At 42.3% G+C, this 12,637-nt stretch overlaps 1 protein-coding gene across 2 annotated transcripts in view; it reads right to left on the reverse strand.

The window, feature by feature from the left end:
* Positions 1-8,728: 8,728 nt before the first annotated feature.
* Positions 8,729-12,637, reverse strand: part of GNS (glucosamine (N-acetyl)-6-sulfatase) — a 40,239-nt gene continuing 36,330 nt past the window's right edge. The window contains exons 14-16 of one of the 2 annotated variants that reach the window (XM_008572271.1): positions 11,556-11,748; positions 9,467-11,447; positions 8,729-9,329 (exon numbers count right to left, since the gene is read on the reverse strand). In XM_008572271.1, coding sequence (XP_008570493.1) covers positions 11,670-11,748 — 79 coding nt within the window. In that variant the 3' untranslated portion in view covers positions 8,729-9,329; positions 9,467-11,447; positions 11,556-11,669. Of the gene's footprint in view, positions 9,330-9,466; positions 11,448-11,555; positions 11,749-12,637 lie in introns of those variants that run through there. The other variant, XM_008572272.1, reaches the window with a different exon arrangement.

A 12,637-nucleotide genomic window follows, 5' to 3' on the forward strand; every position in this document is an offset into this window, starting at 1 on the left:
TAGATATATCCCCCTTTTACAGATGAAACAGAGACACTTTGAGGTGCAGCAACTTGCCCAAGGCCACTGTGTGAGTGAGTGGCACAGCCAGGAACTGCCTGGTTTCTCCACTGTCTCCCTGTAAGCTCTTTCCAGTTTTTCAGTTTTTTTAAACTTCCCATCAAAAGAGCTAACGCCTGTGAGATCGCCTCTAACAGGCTGGTTAGTTGAAGGCAGGCCTGTTTTCGTGCAGTCAGGCTTTGCTGATGTCAGTGCTTTCTCATCCATTTTATTGTTCATCATTCCATTTAGGTGACTAAGTTGCATAGAATAAAAAACCTACCTGTGTTTTCATTTAGAGGTTCTATTGCATGGGGGAGACTGACGGGGCAAGTAACCAAACCCAGTGCCCTCCCTGCAATTGGTAAGACAATTCCCTAGTACCACCAGGTGAAGAAAGCTTCACGGAGAAGTCGGAGTTCTGTAGGATTCGCCAAACATTTGCAAAGGCTTGACTCACTCATTTTACCCTCCCACAATCAAGGATTATCCTCCTCAAAGGGACACAGTGATCTAATATTCAACGTCCAAAGCAAACCACTTGTCTGGTGTGAATCACTACTTGCTTAATTAAATGTTCAAGTAAGAAATTTTGTATTATGATGGGGGTTGAGGGGAAGGCTGGAGGGGGAGGGGATGGGGAGTGGCAGGGTTATGTAACAACTTTCAGGTTAAATGTTTTAATTCCATCTGCAGGGTTGGGTTTGGGGTTTTTTGGTTGGTTTTGGTTTCATTTCATTTTTTTTTTTTTTTTTTGTAAATCTTTCCCTATTCTAGGAGGTGAGAGTGGCAGAGTAGAGGACAGATCCTTTTGATCTTAGTTTTCAAAAGACACTTGTGGTTTCTCACGTGTTTGGCTGAGGTAGCACTCGTCAGCAGTTGAACTCCAAAATGTGCTCTCTTCTTGTTTCTGTGAGCATTAGAACTTTTAAATATACAAACAGCAAAGCATCAGGACTCTTTGTGAACCTCAAAAAAAAAAAACAAAAAAAAAACTGGGATTTGTCTTTGCTTTGGGGAGGGAGTTATTTTAACCAGTAGAGGTTTTGTTATTGTTTTTAAATCTTTGTAAACAAGGATTCCTGATTATAATGCCCCTTGGTCATTAGTGGCATATATCTGGCTTGTGTTTTCCCAGCATATGCACTGTTCTCTCAGTTGAGCCTTAATGGACATGTGGGATTAATTAAGCCCTGAGTGGTTCCTTTCTCTCAAGTGGAGTTCTAGGGAGCTCTGCTCTAGAGGGCTTTCCTATTTACAGGTGCAATAAAATTTACTTAAATTCTAGGAATTCTGGAGCAGTAGACTTCATTGTCTTGCCAGAACGTAGGATTCTTGAATTATTATTATTGCAGGCAGGGAGGCAACAGCTTAAATTCAAGTCTTTTATTTAGAATTATAAATGGTGTCTTTAGATCCTTTTCAAAATGGCCAACATTTCAAATAGTTTCTTGCATGTGTGATCTCTGCAAGGGAAGCATTCAACTTTAATGATTTTTAGGTAAGATTGAGCATATCATCTAATGCCTTATCAAGGAAAGATGCTTGTCTGAGAATGTAAGGGCAACCATAGAAATTGAGGAATTTAGGTATCGGCCTTCAGAAAAGTCCAAGTTGGGCCAGCCCGGTGGCGCACTGGAGAGTGCGGCGCTTGGGAGCGTGGCGGCGCTCCCGCTGAGGGTTCGGATCCCATGTGGAGACTGGTTCCCACTCACTGGCTGAGCATGGTGCGGGTGCAACACCGAGGGTTGCGATCCCGTTACCGGTCAGTAAAAAAAGACAAAAAGGAAAAAAAAAAAAAAGAAAAAAGAAAAGTCCAAGTTCCATTGCCTTTCTTCCAGGTAAAGTTGTTTGGGGAGTTTGTATGTGCTGGGGGAGGAAGTGGGCTTCAAGGAGGATAACAGGGAAGATACACAGTGTGTCGGGGTGTGGGTGAGGCTGGGAACCATGTTCCTGTCCCCTTGTCACCCGTGTGCCCTCCCCACCCTGCATGTGTATTGTTTGTCCTTTTGCAACTCAAGTGATTGAGCAGAGACCCAGTCTTGTGCAAAGTCATTTGTAATGAAGCTGGTAGTTGGGAAAAGGCAGAGTTTAGATCTGTCAGAAGAGATTTCAAGACAAAACGAGGTTACCACACTATTTCTTAATGGACTGCCTTCAGAACTATGGGGAATGCTGATTTTTAAAAGGCAGATTTTTCTGTACGCTACTCAGAGCTACTGAATCTGATCTCCATTACTGGGCCCTGAGAATCTGCCATTTTAACAAGCACCCCATATTTTTTTTCAAATACTAACTGCAAATCCTACAGTGTTTCCAAGATTGAGGTACATCATTGTGCAGAGTACTCTTTCATACCTCTGGTTTTTTAAAATTTAAATAAATTCCTTCCAAACTGAGTGATGACTGGCCTACAGAGAGGCTTTCTGACCTGCCTCACTCAGCCCTGGAAAGGACAATTCTGTATACAGTATGACCCTGTTCCTCGGGGCCATGGCTAATTGGTTCTTGGTTAGATCTCTGATGCAATGCCATGTATCAATTACTTTCTCAAAATTTTACGTAAAGTATCAAGAATTCTAGTCAGTCAGTCATGGATACTTACAGACTGGGGGCTGAGCCTACCACCGAACCTTTTATCAGGGCAGAGAGAGACTGCAGAGAAAGCAGGAGAATGGAGCAGAGAAGCAGAGAGGAGAGGCTATGTGGCCTTGGAGATGGACAGTAAATTCAGAACCTTCCTGACATTTTCCAGCTGTTGGATGCTTCATGGTAACCCTTTTCCCTTAGTAAAGAATTGTCTTTGTTTACATGAGCTCCATACTCTTGTGCCTATTTCTACCGTGGGATCAAGAATGGAAATAGTGGAGGGAAATTTATAGCATTAACTATATTTTTTAGAAAAGATGAAAGATCTCAAATCAGTGATCTCAGCTTCCACCTTAAGAAACTAGGAAAAGAAAAGCGAATTAAATCCAAAGGATGCAGAAGAAAGTAAATAATAAAGATTAGGGTAAAAATTAATGAAATAAAACAGAAACAAACTAAATGAAACCAAAGTTGATTCTTTGAGATCAACAGAATTGATAAACCTCTAGCCAAGATGGATCAGGAACAAGAGAGGTGACATCGCTCTAGATTGTATGGATATAACTTGATAAGTTCATATTTTAAGTCCTTGCATTGAAATATTTCCTTGACAATTATTGTTTTGTGCAAAAAATATGGTGAGTTCTATCACACATCTTGCCTAGTTTCTAAATAGTTTGCTAAGCGCCAAATGGCAAGTGTTGATGTTGCTGCTGCTGCTCCCAACTTCTCAGTTCCCTCAGGAATTACAGAGTTTACAGCCATCAGCAGCATATCACTTTAATACATATGATCAGTGATATTCTAATTTAACATTTAAGCTTACTTTCACATTATTGGAAATGCAGTAGGGTCTACACATTTTATTTTTATTTTTGGTGGCTGGCCAGTACAGGGATACATTTATTTCAATGAGAATTATGATTATGGTGTCTCTCTCTCTCATCTTTGTCAAGGGTGGAGTTGAAATTTGCAATGGCAATTGCTCTGAATTGAACCTCCTTTTCTCCCTGTAAACAGAGAGGACATCACCTGTTTGCTCTCCTTACAGGGCTGTTCTGAGGGCCAGGTAAGATAATGAACGTGAGGTAATTGTACATCATAAATGCTGGCATAGCATAAGGTGGTATTACTTTCTAACCTCTTGTTTTTACAGTGGTGTTATGGCTGCTTTACTACTGGGCCAAGATGTTTACCTATCATGTTGACACAAATTTATCTAGAAGCATCCTACATGCCAATTTCCAAGATGGATATTTTTCCAAGCAGAAAAGTTTTTAATTTTTGTTTTAAAAATTCATGCTTAGGAAAGGAAATAAAGGTAAAAGCAAAACAGTCAAGATTCTGGGGCCATTGGTAGACCAAGAAATCAGTCAGTGCCTTCCTTTGTGCTCCTTGTAAGTACAGTGACAAAGTGTTATCCTTCTTCTGTGATGACAGCCAAAATGCTCAGAGCAGCTGGGACTAGGGGTGCCCCTGCTGTCATCAGCGTGAGGTGGAGAGTGATGCTGAGTGACCCAAACCGTAGGGCCACGTGTAGGTACAGCTGGGGGTATTGACCCTAGTGTTTTCATGCCTGTAAACTCCCTGGCCCCTCCACCTCAGATCATAATCTCCTTGAAGAGTGGACCATATCTTTAGCTCACTTTGCATCTCTCCTAGCTGCAGGGCACAAAACTTGTGGGACTAAACATTTTATAGGTCTGGAAATAGCCGCTTGCGCAGCTTTCAAATGGGAAAGGGCTCCGCTACAGGCAGACCCTGAGCTGCTGCTTCCTGCCTCTCCTGGTGCAGTCAGTGTTCACCTCTGGCTGAACTCTTTTTTTTTTTTTTTCCTTTTTTGTCTTTTTTACTGACCGGTAACAGGATTGCAACCCTCGGTGTCGCGCCCGTACCGGGGACTGGCAACGGGATCGCAACCCTCGGTGTTGCGCCCGCACTGCGCTCAGCCAGTGAGTGGGAACCGGTCTCCACATGGGATCCGAACCCTTGGCGGGAGCGCCGCCGCGCTCTCAAGCAGTGCACTCTCCAGTGCGCCATGGGGCCGGCCCTGGCTGAACTCTTAAGCTGGGTTTTCTGTGGCATTACAGGAAAAAGGAGAGGGGCCAGGATGGTTGGAGGCCAGAGTTTTTGTTATCATGCTGTGTGGAGGACCAGAAGAGGCACCACGGGCTTCGTTCTCCATGGGAGCATCCATGAGAACGTAGGCTAAGGCTGAAGGCTGCCCTGATGGGTGACTCGAAGTTAGTACTCAATCCAGACGGCTGGAAAGAACACCAGATGTTGTGTCGATCTCAGGTCTAATAAAGTTGCTGTTCACCTAATCTGGGAGATGCTGTGACAGGGAAACTGGGGACAAAAGTATACACAGCAGCCATTTTCTCAGGGACTTAAGCAGGAACAGAATTAATTGTGCATCTGAGCTACTTTCCCAGCACTGGGAGGAGGAAGGGAGTAGTGACTGATGAGCTTGATTTGGACAACAGGTGCCTCAGGAACCAAGCCAGGATCTTGGCATGCTGCAGCTGCTGAAGAGCTGCTCCTCCCCAGCCGCTGCTCTCCCCCGCACCAGCTTTTGGGAGTTACGGAGAACCCACTGGAGAGAAGACTTGGATTCGTGACTGCAGCCTGCCAGCCAAGAATCCATTAAAATATTTTCCAACATGTGCTGAGAACATTTTAGCAACCATTCCAACAACGAAGCTTCTACTTGGTTTTAGTAACAATTGCTGGGAACTAGTGTTATTTATATTCTTTGAGTATGTAAAGTACATAAGACTTCTTTTCCCCGCTTTGGAGACAAGTTGAGCTTCCACTGCAGGCCAGCTTTGTCCTGCCCCAGGTACCTATAATGGGATGGGTTTTGGCAAAAGGCCTGGCCCCGTTTCTCTCTTGGTAAACCAGCTTTGGTCATTACATTAGTCACATATTTCTACATAACAAATTACCCCCAAATTGGCAGCTAAAAACAACATTAAACATTTATTATATCATGTTATTATATTCAGTGGGTCAGGAGTTTGGGAGTGGCTTAGCTAGATGGTTCTCGCTTGGGGGTCTCGTGAAGCTGTCATCAAGTTGTTGGCTAGGTCTGCAGTCATCTGCCGTCTCGACTGGACTGAGGATCTGCTTCCATGATGGCTCATTCACATGGCTGGCAAGTCGGGGCTGGTCATTTGCAGGAGGCCTCATATCCTCACCATGGGGACCTCACCATGGGGACCTCACCATAGGGCTGCTTGGATGTCCTCATGACATGGTGGCAGGTTTCTCCCAGGGTAATCTGAGAGCGCAAGGCAGAAGTGGCCATGTCTTTTATGGGCTAGTCTGGGAAGTTACACAGCATCACATCTGCTCCACTGTATTGGTCATGTGGACCAACCCTGATGTGTTGGGGTCATTAGGAGCCATCTTGGAGGCTCCTGCCACAGCCGTGCTGCAAATAGTTCAGTCAGTGAGGTGTAGAGAGAGGAACCCGCTTTCTACTTCTTTCCCACCAGCAATGCTGTAGGGGGGATCTAGAAGCCACTTGAATAGTAGTGGCACCTCCCCTTTAGTCTGAAATTAGTTTCTCTGTAAGTATGCGTATCAGAGATAAGTTCTTTTTTCAATCTACATAATATTCTGGAGAAATAGAGTAATTCTTTTCATAACCAAGCTCACTACCAGGCAGAGTAGGCACTCAGATATATGATGGGGGACAAATCCTTCACAGACCACAGAGACAGCAGAGTTTAATGAAAACACAGCTTTGAAGCCAGATCTTTTTTGAAATGCTGACTAATTAGTTTTGTGAGTTTGGGTAAATTAAATTGAGGGAAAAACCTGTGGAGCTGTTTATCACAAAATATTACAAGCATGCTTTATCTCTATCTATCCTTTAAGGACCTGTCACCATCACTTAGAGCTGCAGTTAAGAGGACATATATGATCTCAGGTCTTACCAGAGGTGATCATGAAATCTTCCTCTCAAAGACTTAAAACTGTCATCTACTCTGTGATACTCCAGGAGCTAGTGCCCGGGCCCCACCTCTGCGTCTTGGCTTCTGTGGTGATTGCTAGGCATCAGTAGAAGTGTGGGCAGCACTTTCAGCTGTGTCCTTCGGGTTCTCCGATTGTTGGCTCTTGCCTCAAATGATTTCAAGGTACACACATGACCAGCCCTTTAAATCCACTGGAGGTAGAAAAAGATGACCAAAATCTAATTCTATATGGATTTTTGTTCTACGGGGCAGGGTAGTCTCAGTGGCAATAGGTGGGATGTTAGAAAAGTGGATCTGGTAGAGGCTGTACTTACCCTCACTTCGGGAGTCCATGCAAATGGCCATCCTCATCTACGACTTGACATTGTGATATAACTAAACCTCCTGTTTTTGTTATAGCAGTTAGGCAACTTGATGGGTGCCCTATACATCTTGTTTTTCTACCTGGTCAGTGATCAGAGACTCTTATCTTCACCTTTTCTCCAGTAGTTAGACAAAGGTCAGACTAGGTACCTCTTAAAATTAAGTCCGACCTGGACATTCAACCTTATGTTATCCATTACCTTTTCATTGCTTTAACGTTTTGGTATCTTCTGTCTCGAAATGTAATAGGCCAACACCCATCTTTGTTACTTACCCTACAGTTTCTTGGCCTTAAGTTCAAAGTAAAAAAAAATCTCATTTAAGCATTTAGGTCTACAATTGCTATTCTTGGACTGATCTAACTTTCTAGCTTTTGTGGAGGGGGACGTGGAAATATCCAGCCAGGTCAGGCCCTGCTATTTGAACAGCTCAGGGGTGCTGGGAGAATGATCCACTATGGGCCTTAAGCATCCCTGCACATTCTTGCTGGGCATGCTAATAATTCAAGGCCCTGACTGCTCTTCATGTAGGCCATTTCTCAGGGATGTGTTTGCAGTGCGCAACTTTGATGAAGTAATGCCACCTTCTGGAACAAAGAGTAGACTTGCTTAGTGCTTGCTATGAAACAGCAGGCTCCCCAAGCTCAGTGTCCCCTTCCTCTTAACAAAACCCACTGCAGGTGCAGCATCCATCTGGGCCCTTTCCATTACATCTGTGGGATTTGGGGGCAAGAGTGAACTGACAGGCTCATGCTGCTTGTTGGACTATAAGGAAGTCTTTTGTCTCTCGACCAGGAGTCTCATGTCTTTTTCCAGCATCCATGAAACATAACAGGCTAACTCATTAGCTTGCAAAAAGGGTCAAATCATTTTTTTTTTTTTTTTTAAGATGACCGGTAAGGGGATCTTAACCCTTGACTTGGTGTTGTCAGCACCACGCTCACCCAGTGAGCGAACTGGCCATCCCTATATGGGATCTGAACCCGTGGCCTTGGTGTTATCAGCACCGCACTCTCCCAAGTGAGCCACAGGCTGGCCCCAAAAGGGTCAAATCAAATCCTAGACCCTTATAAGTGACTTCAACATTGTCACATACCCAAATTATCCATTTTCCTGATAGTAATCTGGTAACTTTATAGGTGTCTCCTAACATCTTATTTTCTACTTGGTATTCAGAATTGCTGAGATATGAGGCAATCTACCAGGTGTGGGATCAGCAAATTACAGCCTACTTGTTTTTGTAAATAAAGTTTTATGGGAGCATAGCCACACACATTCATTTATATATTGTTTATGGCTACTTTTGTGCTACAACAGCAGAGTTAAGGAGTTGTGACAGAGACCACAAACTTGCAAGCCTAACATATGAGCTATCTATCCCTTTAAGAGAAAGTTTGTTGACCCCTTAAGTTATTCCTCGTTTAGGGCAATGGATCACATGACTGGATATCAAGGCAAAGTACCTTCGAAAGTGAGTTTCGTCTGTTTGAAAACCAGCCAAGATAAGACTTTCTCCAAAGCTATAAATGAATAAAGATTTATCAAGAAGGATCTCCTACATAGTGATTCTTTCAGGGATTATCAATCTGTATGGACCATATATGTAAGGGCAATGCAGGTGGAGACTACAGAATTTAATGAGGAAAACAGCCCATTTCCAGTACTAGGTGAGTGATGGAAACATTAAACAGTATCAAGAAAAAAAAGCATCTTGTCAAAACTACTTGTGGACTAAAACAAAGGACACATTCCCACTAGAACAGAAATAAATTTTAATTCATTGAAAAGTGCAGCAGTGAACAGGGTCCTTTGAAGGGCACTTTCTAAGTCAAATGACTGAGAAGACACAGAGCCAGGGCAGAATAACTTCTAAGAACAGATGATGCAAACATAGGAATTTACAAAATTCAGTAAAAACTAATTGGTGATAAAACTAAAGAACCCAAATATACCCATCTAATTCCATTGGTTGGTCAGCTGAAATATCCTTTGTTTTCTCTTAATAAGGATCCTGGGACAAAACTTACTGTCTTTCATTAAAAAAAGCACTAATCCTTAATTTAGACACTTAAAAAATTTAAGAACATTTCTCAGATTAAAATATAACTTCCATGGCTATCACTACTATTTTGTACAAAAACCCTAGTGTTGCCAATCAAAATATGTTTGCAAATAGCACCATTTGTCAAATTCAAAGATGCTCAAAAGGTGTTCCCTAATTTGCAGCTGTATATGAGGGAGAGCTTGTAATAGGAAATCTTATAAGGCAAAATCTCTCTCATTCCTAAGGCCTCTGTTCGTTCCTGATGGTTATATGATTCTCTATTCTGAAGGACACAATGGACATGAATCTGACCTTCTTACTGTATATGAGGGAGAGCTTGTAATAGGAAATCTTATAAGGCAAAATCTCTCTCATTCCTAAGGCCTCTGTTCATTCCTGATGGTTATATGATTCTCTATTCTGAAGGACACAATGGACATGAATCTGACCTTCTTTAAAGGGAAACTGATTTAATCAAAATCAAAATCAGTCCAATTAAGAGAACAAGGCAAGCCTCTTGCAGTGGGTCCCTTGTACATAAATATTCTGAAAACATCAGTGCATTTTGTAGTCTATTAGGCTATAAACTGTGGTCTCTTTATGAAAGATTATTTTAGCACAGATCCAGAATAAACCCAGTCTAAAAGAAAAAATAAAAATTAGAGTCTATTCAAAGGTTAAATAGGAAATGTACCAAAAATAGAAGAGGTTCAGAGAGGGCTTCACCACATCCCCACCACCCAAACACACCGGCTGCACGTAAGAACAGATGGCAGAGATGCTATCGGCAGCTGACATGTCACTCTTAAAACATCACCTGCTTTCAGGAACCAGCATTATAAAACTGAATAATATGACATCACAGTCCAAGACCTGGTAAGAGTTGGTTTCTTTTTATTTGGGAATAACTATGGTCAACTTTCATTAACGTGGAAGTTGACTGATTAGAATCAAAACGCAGAATAAAGCTCATATCCATATATTCAACAATGTAGTTTGCTTTTAATTACAAAATTTTTAGAATTTTCTTCTTTAAAACATTCACATCAGAGGTGTTCATTCTGCTTGCCTATTTCACCTCTAGATACCACCAGTTGATGGGATCATGTGAGGTAAAGGAACAAACCCAATGGCTATTAACTCAACATGGCTGTGTGGAAATTCTGATAGAAAAGTTATTCACAACCATGTCTTACAAAGTGCTTAAAGCCTGACTGAAGACCTTAAGTAAAGCTAAAATCACTTGTTGCCTGAGTTGAACAAGTTATAAACCACAGCTCTTCCTCCTCCCCTGCTGTCACACCACCAAGACTTGTGAAGAAAACATTAGAAACGGAATTGATTCTTGAGCCAAGAAACAAAAATATGGGTGTTCTAAACAGATTTGATTTTGACAGGGGAGTACTGAGTGGGGCCCTAATTGTTCAAGACTCCAAAAACTCACAAAGAACCTATCTGAAAGGGGAGAAGGTAGGATAAAGTAGTTGATCCTTTGTACCAACTGTAAGAAATTTTTACATCTTAAGTAACAGAATGACAGCAAAATGCAGAGAGAGTCAAACAACTTCATGCAAGGAACTGAAACTCAGGCTTCCTGCTGGACAGGCACTTACTTCATTCACCCGAGTACAGCCCTTCCACCTGCCAACCCAAGAGTCCTGTCTGCAGATAGGCCCTCAGAAAACACCAGTCCTTTGCAGTCTCCCCCCGTTGATGTACCTAAGCCACTTCATTTTTCAGATCTCAGAGGGGAAAATCTCAAGAGACATTTCTTTAATACTTCTGCTGCTAACTGGCATCCAATGTGGTCAGCAGCCACTGGAAAGTACACAGCTATCACCCTCAAGAGCTACCTGGAATTAGCTTTTACCACAAGCTATTTCAGAGCAGCATCAGCTTAGAATTCTAAAAAAATAAATAAACAAACAGAGCTTGCTTGACAAGTTTTGAATTTGCAACCTTATCACACTGTGATGGATGTTATAAACTATATCTCTATTTATCTAAAAACAATGGTACTTGCTCTAAATCAGATCATTCGGCTCTGATTGTTATTCTTTAAGCCACGTGACGTTAGTATTTTTGATAGTGAAGTGCTCAATCTGAAATGCTATGCAGGTCCTTTCATTTAAGGTCAAGCTATGAACCAAAAGGTGTTTTGTGGATTTTTTTTTTTTGCCCTAAGAGATTGCCATTTATCTGAATGGGTTTACAAATTCAGACTTTGACCACATGGGGAATAATCAAGAACTGTGGCTCCAAGACAGAAAGGACATGGTGAGAACAAAGATCTGGGGAGTGTTCGTTATCAGCAGAAGGAAGAGACAGGGATAGACACTCCTGACATATGGGTAGAGTTCACAGTTTAACACGCTGCACAAGGAAGTCAGCTGATTGGGTTGCTTTTTCAAACAGGACTTCAAACAAAACCAGTCCAGAAACTCTTCCAGGCATGGGCTTGAAGACTATATACAAACACCTACTATGATCACTTCATCAGAAAGAGGCGTGCAGGGATCCAACTGCAGAGGCGAAAACCAGTCCAGAAACTCTTCCAGGCATGGGCTTGAAGACTATCTACAAACACCTACTATGATCACTTCATCAGAAAGAGGCGTGCAGGGATCCAACTGCAGAGGCTGGGCGCAGTCACTACAGAGAATGTTTTGAAAACCTTCGAGTCCTGACACTGCCATGATTGCTGAACATGAGACGAGGGTCAAACCTGTAACTGGAGAGGGAAAAAAAGGATGTCACATTAACTCTAGCTAGCCGCTGATACTTCATCCAGAATATTATCCAGTGGCAAGGACGGCAGGAAGGGATAAGAGGAACAATCACCAGAAGGGAATCTAGTGGGAAGTCTGTACAAAACTTAAGTACTTAATAGTAAGAACATTTCTCTCAAAGGTCAGCAACCACAAAACCACATAGTGTAAGCTGAGAGGAGAAACATGGAGCTGTTTTTTTTTTTTTTTTGGAGGGGGGGGGTGATACCTAAAGTATAAAGCAGGCAGATGCAAGAGTCCAGCCCTTGCTGAAAGCCCTACCAGCAGTTTCCAAGCCCCTTCCTCTTTTACAGTTGAGACACAGAGACTGTGACAGAGAAGAGCACAAGTGTGCACTGCAGATGTGGGTGTGAGTCTGGCACTTTATGAACTTAGTCCAGTCATTAATCTCTCCAGCCACCAATAAAATAGTAGGTAATTCACATAAGATTTCTGGCACATAAAATAAGTAATTTTACCACTTAAGGGGACAGTTAGAGCAAATGCTGAATGTTAACTTGAGTGAGGACTTGGCAGATGTAAAGAATATAGATTGGCCAGAAAGAGATTTTAGATGTGCAGGCTAGAAATAACACTGTATTTTACTCTTAACTCCTACCTTGTGGGACAAACTGTTAGAGCAACAGTTGGCCAACTTTTTTAGTAAAGAGCCAGATAATATTATAGGGTTTGTGGACCATACAGACTCTGTCCCAACTATTTGATTTGTTGCTGAAGTGCAAAAGCAGCCCAGACAATACATAAATGAATGGGTAAGCTGTGTTCCAACCAGTGGTAGCTGGACTGAGACCACAGGATCTAGTTGCTGACCCCATTTTTGGAGGATTCTAT

Source organism: Galeopterus variegatus, unplaced genomic scaffold, assembly GCF_000696425.1.
Source record: "Galeopterus variegatus unplaced genomic scaffold, G_variegatus-3.0.2 Scaffold771, whole genome shotgun sequence".
NCBI classification, from domain to species: Eukaryota; Metazoa; Chordata; class Mammalia; order Dermoptera; family Cynocephalidae; genus Galeopterus; species Galeopterus variegatus.